Below are 12116 nucleotides of genomic sequence, written 5' to 3' on the forward strand. Positions count from 1 at the left end.
GTAACAAGACACTTACTCAAAACACACACACTACACATTACTCCCCTGACTTAGTGATAAGTTATACAATTACGTGGCTAAAGGTTCTAGTTCTAAACCAAAGCCAGAATCAGAGAAAAAAAACTCAGATAACGTTCAGATAACATTATATTTACATCATCTACTTACTATGTCGAAGCACAAACGTCAACAATTACATTACTGATCTAACACACTATTTCAAAATAACCGTCTAATAATAATATACGAATAATGCATGTCTTTGCACCCACTGTACCTATTTATACTCCACGAAATATATCAATAACAGGTACCTATAGTTCAATGTCATGTTTTGCTTATTGCCGCGTTAAGTTTAATACGAGTTAAAACAATAATAAAGTTAAAAGACTAAGTTTTCAATCTAATGGCATATAAAACCACATAATGTTACTCTACATCCCACCAGACTGAAAACAATGGGAACCTTCTGTGGTTACACCTCCGAGGCTTCTACAATTTGCAAGCCATAACGGATGCTGAAACTAAGGAAGATGGGGGAATTTTACAATTTATAATTCACGTCCCATCTGCTCAGCGCGGTAAAGTTCCAACGAGAATGGTTCCCTTCGTACTCCAATCAGAGTAAACATATAAATCAAAAATGAATAATAATAATAATAAAGTTAGTCGAAATTAAGCGTAAAACATATCTTATACAGAGTGTTATAATGTCACTACAAGATATCAAACACCTCATTATATTTAACGTTAGCCCTAATAATGTTTAAATGATACTTTTTAAATACCGGTCCATTGTAGACATTGAATAGTAGTGGAAATAACACCCAACCCTGGCGAACTCTGCTCTGTATTTTGATATCTCGGATGTTGTAGTTGTCAACTCTTACCTTGATAGTTTGATTCGAATATAGATTAGATATAATTATTATCATTTAACGACTTGACAAGATCGAGAAGTCTTCGCAATGATGATCGCCAATATCGGATAATTCTGATATGGCACGTGAAGAAGAAGAATAACGACTTGTCAATATTTTTGCTTATAATATTTGTATCTATAAGCTTTTTATGTTAAATTGTACGAAGTGCCTTTTCTAAGTGTCCTCCTCCTCCTCCTCAGTCGTTTCCTCATTGCTGAGTGTCGTGATTCCCTATAATACGAGCAACTATCTCTTTCCATCGGCTTCTATCCTGAGCTTCCCTCATGGATTCAGAGAATGATTTTCCACTGGCTTTCTGTACTTGATCCGTCCTTCGAGTAGGTGAGCGACCTCTACTTCTGCGCCCTTCAACGTTTCCCGAAATTATAAGTCTCTCAAGATTATCATCACTTCTTCTTGCAATATGGCCGAAATATTTTAAGATGGTGGAGAGGCAAATAGAGGAAAGTCGAGTCTGAATATTCAGCTCTTGCAGGATTGAGTGATTTGTTCTGTGTTCCGTCCATGAGATCCGAAGCATTCTTCTCCAGCACCCCATTTCAAAGGCGTCAATCCTTTTTCTGTCGTCCGATTTCATTGTCCATGTTTCGGATCCGTAATTAAATATGGGAAAAATTAAGGCACGCACTAATCTTATTTTGGTGTTCTTCGACATGGAGCGATCTTTCCAGATTTTCGATAATCGGCTCATAGCGTTTTTGGCCATGCCTATTCTCCTACGTATTTCTGTTTCACAAGATCCTGTATTACTGATGTAGGATCCTAGATAATTGAACTCGTTAACCACTTCAAACTGGTCTAAGGCTCCTGTTGTCTGAAGTGAATTTGAATAATCTACTATCATAATTTTTGTTTTTTGTTTATTGATCTTGAGACCACATCTATTGCTTTCGACTTCCACTAGCTGCAGCAGGCTGGACATTTCTTCTTCGGATGCAGTTATTAATGTTGTATCATCTGCATATCTGAGATTTGAGATCTTCTTTCCTGCGATAGAAATACCGCCATTCCATTTGTCGAGTGCTTTTCTCATTATATATTCCCCATAGAAATTAAAAAGACTTGGAGATAAAATACATCCTTGTCGGACTCCTCTACCTATTTTAAAAGGATCGGACTTATGGTTTTCAATTCTTATTCTGGTTTCACTGTTCTTATATAGATTTTTCACCAGAGCTGACAGATGATCAGGAACCCCCATCTCATGTAGAACTTTCCACAAAACTGTGCAGTCTACACAGTCAAATGCCTTCTGATAATCCAGAAAGCAGATGATCATCGGAATTTTGAATTCTCGTGCTTTCTCAATGAGTTGTCGCATATTAAGAATTTGCTCCCTTGTGCCTTTACCCTTCACGAAGCCTGCCTGTTCTTGTGGTATTTGTCTATCCAGGTATGTCTGCATGCGACACTTGATTATTCTCAACAGAATTTTACTTGGGTGTGAAATTAGTGAGATGGTTCGGTAGTTACTACATTTTGTGGTTGCGCCCTTCTTATCAATGGGAGTAAATAGTGCGGTACATCAATCACTGGGCCATTTGCCGATTCTCCAGACATGATTGCACAGTCTCCACATTAAATGGAGACCATGTTCACCCATGTTCTGTAAAAGTTCTGCCGTGATATCATCGCAACCAGGTGATTTATTTCTTTTAAGGTATTTTATGGCTTCATCGACTTCAGACCTTAGAATATCTGGTTCTAGGGTTGTTGTTGAGACTTGCAGTGCTGTTATATGATTAATGTTAGAGGTTGCAGCTTTATAGAGTTCTGTGCAGTATTTCTTCCAAGTCTCCAGAACCGCATCCATATCGCTTACCATATAACCTATAGCGTAATTTCTGGGTTTGAATTCCCGAGCCAGTAACTTTACTTTCTGAAAGAGATCTCTTGTTTCATTTCGATGTAAGTGGATTTCTACTTCCTGGCAAATGTTAGACACATATTTGTCTTTATCTTTCCGGCAATTTCTTTGGATTTCTCTTGATAAGCTTCGATAGTCGTTTAAATCAAAATTGCCAACTTTAAGTTGCCTTCTTTGTTCTATAATTGTCCATGTTTGGTCACTGATCCATGGTTTACGACTGTTGTTTTTTATGGGTTGGCGACTTTGCTTAGCTGTATCTAGTATATCTCTTTTAAAACCTCCCCAGAAACTCGATATCATCTACGGGGTTAGTACTTGTCCCAGTTAACACTGGGTTTATTCTTTCTTTGAAAGTTAAAAGTTCAGTCTCTGTAAACCCGGGAGTTCTAGGAGTGGGCTTGTGTTTGTTTCTAAAACGTATTCGGAATACAGTTACAAGGAGTTGGTGGTCGCTTCCACAATCTGCACCTGGATAAGTTTTTGCGTTAGTAACTGAGGACTTCCACCTTGAATTGATCATTACGAAATCTATCTGATTTCTTGTTCTGTCGCCCGGAGATTTCCAAGTGTAGAGTCTTCGTGGGTGGTGTTGGAAATAGGTATTCATTGCAGACAATTTTCTTTGGCCACAGAACTCTATTAACCTATCGCCTCGTTCATTTCTTTCCCCAAGACCAAAAGGACCCAAGGTGAATCTCATATGATGATCAAGCTGAGTTCTACCAATTTTGGCATTGAAGTCGCCTATTATCATTACAATGTCTTTGTTTGATATTTTGTCGAGTGTTGTCTCCAAAGTTGTGTAAAAATTTTCCACAGTTATCTCGTCTGCTGTTGATGTAGGGGCATATACTTGTATAATGTGTAAGACACAAGTTGAGCCTAGAATCGTAAGGTGAATGATTCTATCATTAATTGTATCGTATCCACAAGCAGAGTTTTGGAGTTTTGAGGAAACTATTATTGCGACACCATTTTTGCTTTCGTTTTCATTACCCGAGAAATATACGATGTTTCCGGAAATACTACGAAGTAGTACTACTACTAAGTGTATAAAACATAAATAAATGTCCTGATTCATGCCCATGCATCTCTGGCCAGCACATTCATGACAAACAAAGCATCTCTTTTGCCTATACCAATTCTAAATATAAATTGTATATCACTAATTTCACATTTAAAGCTTTAACAATTCTGCTCTGTATTATTCTGTCTGGTTGCATACTGTCGCCATTATTTCTTAATGCTTGTTCTGAAGAAATCATACAAGAAGCTTTGGTAAACGAAACAGTCCGCATAAAAGTGAATGGAAGTTTAAATAATAACATTATGCATGCCGACGATACAGTCATAATAGCCGACGATTTGGAAGACCTAGAAAGAATAATGAACAACATATTAAGATATAGTGGAAAATATGGACTCTTTCTTAACATGAAAAAAACCAAATTTATGAAAATTAGCAAGAACGACAATAAAAACTAACTATTAACAGTAGGCGGCCAGCATATTGAGAGAGTACAAAATATACTTACTTGAGAAACTGAGAACGATTATCACAGAAAATATCGATTATACCTGATTATACTGCAGAAATATAAGAGTGAGAATTGAAAAATCATGTGCCAACTTCGTGAAAATGAAAAAGATTTTATGCAGCAAAGATTTGACATTGGCCCTGGCCCTCAGAATAAGACTAATAATTAAATGTTATGTATACAGTGTGCTTTACTATAGAGCTGAATCATGGGTATTAAACCGAAATTAAATAAATCGAAAGTGTTAAGGATTTCATGGGTAGATAGAGAATATTCATCACGAATATAGAAGTGTTATGGAGAATAGGCAGAGAGGGAAATTGAAAACACAATAAAAGAAAGGAAATTGCAATATCTCGGACACGAGAAGATATAACATTATAAGACATAACTTGAGACTGATAATTCAAGGAAAAATAGAGGTTAGGAGAAGTGGAGGAAGGAGACGCGTTGCCTGGTTAAAGAACCTGAGAGAATTGTTTGGTTGCAGCTCAAGACAACTGTTCGGAGCAGCTGCCTCGAAGGTCAGAATAGCCATGATGATTAGTAACTTTGGTCGCAGAGAAGAAGAAGACTTTTATCAGGGAAGTAATGTGTAGTGTGTGTTGAATAAGTCTTGTTACTTTGTAAAGTCGACTTGATTGTCAAGGATAGAAATTATTTTCATTTATTAAAATTATTTAATGAAGACCCCACCCAGCTGGGATTGAAACTCACGACCTTTTGGTCTAAAGGTAGACTCACTTACCACTGAGTCACGGAGGGGTATCACATTAGTAATAACACCTATCCCCTAATAGAACCTATCATTTCTTTGGTTTTTTTTTGTGTAAATTAAAGCTGTCATGCACTTTATTCCGATCATTTATTTCCTTGCAACTGTCGGAGAGCTCTCATTTGCCTCTCGAATTTTTTTCTGTTTCTCTGAATTTCTTTGAAAAATGTTGGGTTGTAAGTAATTTTCTAACATGCTCTTCTTCAAAATAGGTGAATAGGTGTGTTAAACTAGCAGAAAATCGGCTAATTGGTTAAGCCAAAACTTCTTCTTCTTAATGTACCATGTCCTTTCAGAACGTTGGTTACCATCATAGCTATCTTAATTTTATTCGCTGCCACCCTAAATAGCATGCTTGTATCAACACCATACCAATCTCGCAAGTTCTTCAACCATGAGGTTCTTCTTCGTCCTGGACTGCGTTTGCCTGCTATTTTTCCTTGCATAATATTTTAAGCAACCTATATTTGGGACCTCTCATTACATGTCCGAAATACTCCAGCTTTCTCTGCTTGATGCTTTTTATTACCTCAGTAGTCTTGCTGAGACGTTTTAGTATTGTGGAGTTTCTAATCTTCTCCACCCAGGAAACTTTTAAAATTCTGCTATAGCACCACATTTCGAAAGCCTCAAGGCGATTTAGGTCGATTTTATTCACAGTCCAGGACTCTACCATAAAGTAAGACCGAGAACACGTAGCAGCGAAGTAGGCGGATCCTCAATGCCAATTTTAGGTCTCTGTTACATAACACCTTGGACATTCTTCTAAAAGCGGCTCTGGCCTGCTCTATCCTAGATCTAATTTCGCCGTGACTTTCTGCGTTACAATTTAATTGCTGTCGAAGGTCAACGATTTTATCAACTTGCTCAAGTTTGGTATTATTTACATATATTATTTACGAAGTAACGTTAGAAAACTTAACAACGGCTTACATCAAGGCTCAGTGCTAGCTCCTTTATTATTTAACCTTTATACGGCGGATATACCTGACATAAAATCGAGAAAATTCGCTTATGCAGACGACCTGGCCATTGGCTTCCAAGATAATAGTAAGGAAGCTCGAGAACGAGCTCTAAACGAGGACCTAACTACACTTAGTAACTACTTTAAGAACTGGCGCTTACGTCCTAACACAAGCAAAACTGAAACCTGTCACTTTCACCTGTCGAATCAACTTGCGGGCGATACCCTCAATGTAACTCTAAATGATACAGCTATCAAACATAACAACAACCCCAAATATCTAGGCGTCACACTTTATAGAACACTCACCTTCAAAAGCCATCTTACAAACGCAGCCGGTAAACTGAGAACAAGAAACAATATAATAACAAAACTTGCTGGAACAACTTGGAGTGCTTCTGCAGATACTCTTCGGACCTCTGCTCTAGCTTTGGTTTTTTCAGTGGCAGAATATTGTGCACCAGTATGGTTAAATAGTGCACATACAAACAAAATCGATGTCCAACTTAATCAAACCATGAGAATAATCACTGGAACAATAAAATCAACCCCAGTGAGATGGCTGCCTACTTTGAGCAATATTGCTCCACCAGATCTACGGCGTACAGCAGCATTAGTGAGAGAGCATCAGAAAATTGTAGCTAACAAACAATTACCAATTCATCAAGACATACCAGACATCTCAAAAGAGCACCAGCGACTGAGGTCTAGAAATCCTCCAATCAGATCTGCCCGAATAATTGGTGATTCCCATGATATACAAAGGCAATGGTCCACAAGATGGATGCCAACAATAGCAGCAGACTATATTGAGATATCCACCCCAACCCAGGGTTTCATCGGATCGGGTCTGCCCCGGTGCACCTGGGCGAGGCTTAATCGCATACGTACCGGACATGGTAAATGTGCTGATTCTCTGTTCAAATGGGGTCGTGCGAAAAGTCCACAGTGCGATTCTGGATCGCCTAGACAGACCATAAGTCATTGTGTTTCAGATTGCCTAAATCGTGCCTACCGTGGAAACCTCCAGGACTTTGTGGAATGCTCCCCAGAAGCAATTGAATGGCTATGTAAATTGGACATTAATATTTAGATTCATTCATTATACAGGGTGTCCCGAAAAGATTGGTCATAAATTATACCACACATTCTGGGGTCAAAAATAGTTCGATTGAACCTAACTTACCGTAGTACAAATGTGCTCATAAAAAAAGTTACAGCCCTTTGAAGTTACAAAATGAAAATCGATTTTTTTCAATATATCGAAAACTATTAGAGATTTTTTGTTGAAAATGGACATGTATCATTATTATGGCAGGAATATCTTAAAACAAAAATATGGTTAAATTTTTTCACCCCATAAAAATTTTATGGGGGTTTTGTTCCTTTAAACCCCCCAAACTTTGGTGTACGTTCCAATTAATTCATTATTGTGGTACCATTAGTTAAACACAACGTTTTTAAAACTTTTTTGCCTCCTAGTATTTTGTCGATAAGCCAGTTTTTATCGAGATGCGGCTTCTTTTTTAATATGTTTACATAGAAATTTTAAGGGAGCTTTGTTCCTTTAAACCCCCCAAATATTTGTGTACGTTCTAAATAAACTATTATTGTGGTACCATTAGTTAAATACAGTATTTTTAAAACTTTTTTGCCTCTTAATCTTTTTTTGATAAGTCACCTTTTATCGAGATGTGGCTTCTTTTTCAAAATATACCTAAAAATGTAAATTATAAATAAATTTTCAGATTATTAACAGGTCGCTACAATCGTACTTACCATATACAAATATGTGGTGGATTCGACAAATATTCAAAATATCTCGATAAAGACTGGCTTATCGAAAAAGTACTAAGAGGCAAAAAAGTTTTAAAAACATTGTGTTTAACTAATGGTGCCACAATAATACTTGAACTGGAACGTACTCAAAAGTTTGGGGAGGCTTAAGGGAACCAAACCCCCATAAAATTTTTATGGGGTGCACAAATTTAACTTTAATTTTTTTTTAAGATGTTCCTATGATAAGAGTGCCACATGTCCATTTTCAATAAAAAATCTCTAAGAGTTTTCGATATATGAAAAAAAAATCCATTTTCATTTTGTAACTTCAAAGGGCTGTAACTTTTTTGTGTGCACTATTGTATATAGGTAAGTGAGGTTCAATCAACCTAGTTTTGACCCCAGAATCTGTGGTATAATTTATGACCAATCTTTTCGGGACACCCTGTATTTTAGTGTTTGAATAATATATATTATATTTGTGTATTTATCGTACTGTGAAAGTCCATACGCTAAATAAAAAAATAAATAAAATAGACGGTTTTATATGATGTTGTTTGCTTATTACGAGTATTTTGATTTTCCGTATGTTCAGATCCAGACCTGCCTCCCTACAACTCTCAACGACACTATCAAGTAGTGCTTGCAGATTTTCTTGACTAGAAGCTAGGAGTACTGTATCGTCCGCATATTGCAAATTATTGATGACTTCACCATTCACACTTATTCCTTCTTCTTTCTCAGAAAGTGCATTTCTGAAAATTCTTTCGGCGTAAACGTTGAAATGCAGGGGTGACAAGAACCATCCCTGCCGTACTCCTCTTTTAATATTAAGAGCCTGTGATTCCACACCATCTACTAAAACTGAGGTTGTTTGATTCCAATACAAATTTGCAATTATACGAACGTCTCTGCCATCCAAGCCGATGTATTTTAGAGCTTCGATCAATATAGAGTGCTTAACACGATCAAATGCCTTTTGAAAGTCAATAAAACAACAGTATATGTCTACAGATATAGCTCGATATCTTTGAGCAAGTACGTTCATCCCAAACAATGCCAAACGTAAGCCAAAACGAAGAAATAAAACATACCGGAAAGCGGGAAAGTCAAAAGAAAAGTAAAATGTTTTTTGGCGAAAATAGTTGGTGTACCCCTAGTTATCAAGAAATTATTATATTATAAGGTCTATATTTATCTAACAGTCTGTTTTATTACAGGAAAACTTTTTAAAACTGCTGAACTTCCATGGTTAATAAATTTCTTCCAAATGTTTTTCAACGACAAACCTGTTGACTGGTTGTTGGATTATTTAATTACTACAAAAATTTGCAATTGGGAGAAAAACGTGAGTATAATTCATTGGCATTTCTCAAATGTGGTGTTTAAGATAATATCATAGTTTACTTATACAGGGTGTCCAGAAACTCTACCGACAAACGAAGACAGGAGATTCCTCAGTTAATTTTAAGACAATTTAACCCAATTCATCTATTCCGAAAATGCTTCGTAAAGGAGGTAGAGCTATTTTAAGATGGCGGCGTCTGGTAATTAGTACATATTTCTTAAATATCTCCAGAACGCTACTATTTAGAAAAACGAAAATTGGTACACATATTTATCTTCCAGAGATAAATCGATTCCATCCATTTCAAATTACCGGTCATAGGCGTACGTTTTGGGTAGGGCAACAGTTATATTATCGCATAACTTTTTTGTTTTTAATTTTTAAGCATTTTTAACTCTGGATAATAAAAACGTAAGGTATTATAGTACTAAAAGTTATTGTTACTTTAAGTCGATAGAAGTCACCGTTTTCTAGAAAAAGGTGACGTAAGGTATTATAGTACTAAAAGTTACTTTAAGTCGATAGAAGTCACCGTTTTCTAGAAAAATAAATTTGAAAATTTTTCGTTTTTTGAATATTAAAAAAAATTCAAAAAAAAAAACTATTTAGAAAAACGAAAACTGATAAGTTTATTTATATTCCAGAGATGAATCGATTTTATTAATTGCGACTTTCTAGTACCGGTCATATGCGTCCGTTTTGGGTTGGTCAACGGCTATTTTATCGCATAACTTTTTTGTCTTTAATTTTTAAGAAATTTTGACACTAGATTATTAAATTATGACGTATTCTAGTACTAAAAGTTACTCTTGCTTTAAGTTGGTAAAATACACCGTTCTTTTTTTAAATTTTGTTCATTTTTTTTGGAATTTAGGAAACGAAAAATTTTCAAATCGATTTTTCTAGAAAATGGTGTGTCCTGCCGACTTAAAGCAAGAGTACCTTTTAGTTCTAAAGTACGTCACAATTGATTAATCCAGTATCAAAAATGCTTAAATGTTGAAGACAAAAAAGTTATGTGATAAAATAACCGTTGCCCCACCCAGAACGGACGCCTATGACTGGTACTATAAATTCACATTAGATGGAATCGATTTACCTGAGGAAGATAAATACGTGTACCAATTTTAGTTTTTCTAACTAGAAGCGTTCTGGAGGTATTTAAGAAAATCTAATTACAAGACGCCATCTTCAAAGAGCTCTACAGTCGAAAAAATGAAAGAATACCCATGAACGAACATATAAAACACGCTATATTTTCCTGTCACCGTGTCACAAAGAAAATTTCCCAGCGCAAGTACATGTAATAATAATTATTACATGTACTTGCGCTGGTCAATTTTTTGTGTGACACGGTGACAGGAAAATAGGTTCGTTAATGGGTATTCTTTCATTTTTCCTACTGTAACTCCCTTAGAAAGCATTTTCGGACTAAGTGAATTTGGTTAAATTGTCTTAAAATTATATCTGTTTGGGAGTACCGCCTTAACTTTTAGCAGGTGATGATCGGTGCCACAGTGATACTCTGGCTGCTCGCACATCTTGTATTTTAATTGTACTTCTCTGTCTTACAACGCTATAATCTATTATAGATTTCAGGTTTCTGGTCTGTTGCATCCAGGTGTACTTATGTATATCACGGTGTGAATAAAATCCATTTAATATTTTTAAGTTATTTTGTGTGCATGTTGATATTAATCTGGTTCCATTATCGTTTCTGGTATTTTCACCGTGTGCTCCTACCACTTTGTTGTTCAATTCCCGTCCAACTCTGCTATTGAAGTCTCCTAGAAGTATGATCTCCCTAGATGTTCCTACTTTTATAATTTCATCGTTCAGTTGTTCCAAGAATTCATCTTTATTGTTGATTAATGCGTCTTCATTAATGCCCTATACTCCTAGTATGGCTATTCTGCTTCCTTTTATCGTGATGTTCATTTTTATAAACCTCCGATTAATTGCTTCCCAAGAGGTAATATATCTTCTTAAAGTTTTGCGAATAGCAATAGCAACTTCTTGTTGTGCTCTTTGGTCTTTAGTTACTCCACTATAGAACAGGTCATAGTGATCCCACTTTTCGGAACCACTACCCTTCTTTTTAGTTTCCGTAAGCACCGCGATATCTATCTCTGCATTTTTGAGTTCTGACATGATTTCTGGTGTTTTTCGGGAGATATCTTGCACATTCCATGTACAAAAATTCATTAACCGTTTTCTTTGCAGTTTTCGTCTACTGTGTTTCCAATCTTGTGCTCCGAGGCTTTGATTAGGCTTTTTAACATTGTACGTGTTTTATAAGTACCGAGGAGTTAGCTCGGTGCCTTAACCCCCAATCTGGAGGGCCAGGGATTTTACATCGGAGTATCCTTCTCCTATGCGAGTTGCTTCCACTACAGCTAGAGAGTCCCACCTACCCTGATCTTATACTATCCCTAAAATCAAGGGTTGCCAGCTCCGCCACCTTCGCCGTACCAAAAAGTAGTCTTCGTCGCCTTGGATGCCGTTCTGGACTTCATCCGTAACCCTGGACAAGGGACCCTTAGCAGGTGCTAGCTTCCCGGGTCAAGAAGCTCCTGGAATCTGCGGAGGGCAGGGATTGATTCACTTTCCCTGATAGGACTATCCAATAGAATCCAAAGGACTCTAAAGGAGTTCCTACCCGCTACCACTATGGGACCAGACAATATCTAAAGCGAACAAACAGCTCATATACAATAGCATACTTAAAAGTATAATCACATATGGCAGTGAAGTTTGGCCACTGAAACAAAGAGCTCAGAAAATGTTACTAGCAGTGCTGTTTTTGTAACAATAGAGGTTCCGGTACGGTATGTTCCGGGGGGTCTGGGGAGCGTTCATAAGTGGGGTCTGTCCCCGGGAAATCTTTTTAAATTTAGC

General features: G+C 36.7%; 1 protein-coding gene across 1 annotated transcript in view; it reads left to right on the top strand.

The window, feature by feature from the left end:
* LOC126889477 (alpha-1,3-mannosyl-glycoprotein 4-beta-N-acetylglucosaminyltransferase B) overlaps positions 1-12116 on the top strand; it is a 359292-nt gene that overhangs the window by 229715 nt on the left and 117461 nt on the right. The window contains exon 7 of the mRNA XM_050657800.1: positions 9091-9218. Within this exon, the coding sequence (XP_050513757.1) occupies positions 9091-9218 (128 nt within the window). The remainder of the gene's footprint in view (positions 1-9090; positions 9219-12116) is intronic.

This window comes from Diabrotica virgifera, chromosome 8 (genome assembly GCF_917563875.1).
Source record: "Diabrotica virgifera virgifera chromosome 8, PGI_DIABVI_V3a".
NCBI classification, from domain to species: domain Eukaryota; kingdom Metazoa; phylum Arthropoda; class Insecta; order Coleoptera; family Chrysomelidae; genus Diabrotica; species Diabrotica virgifera.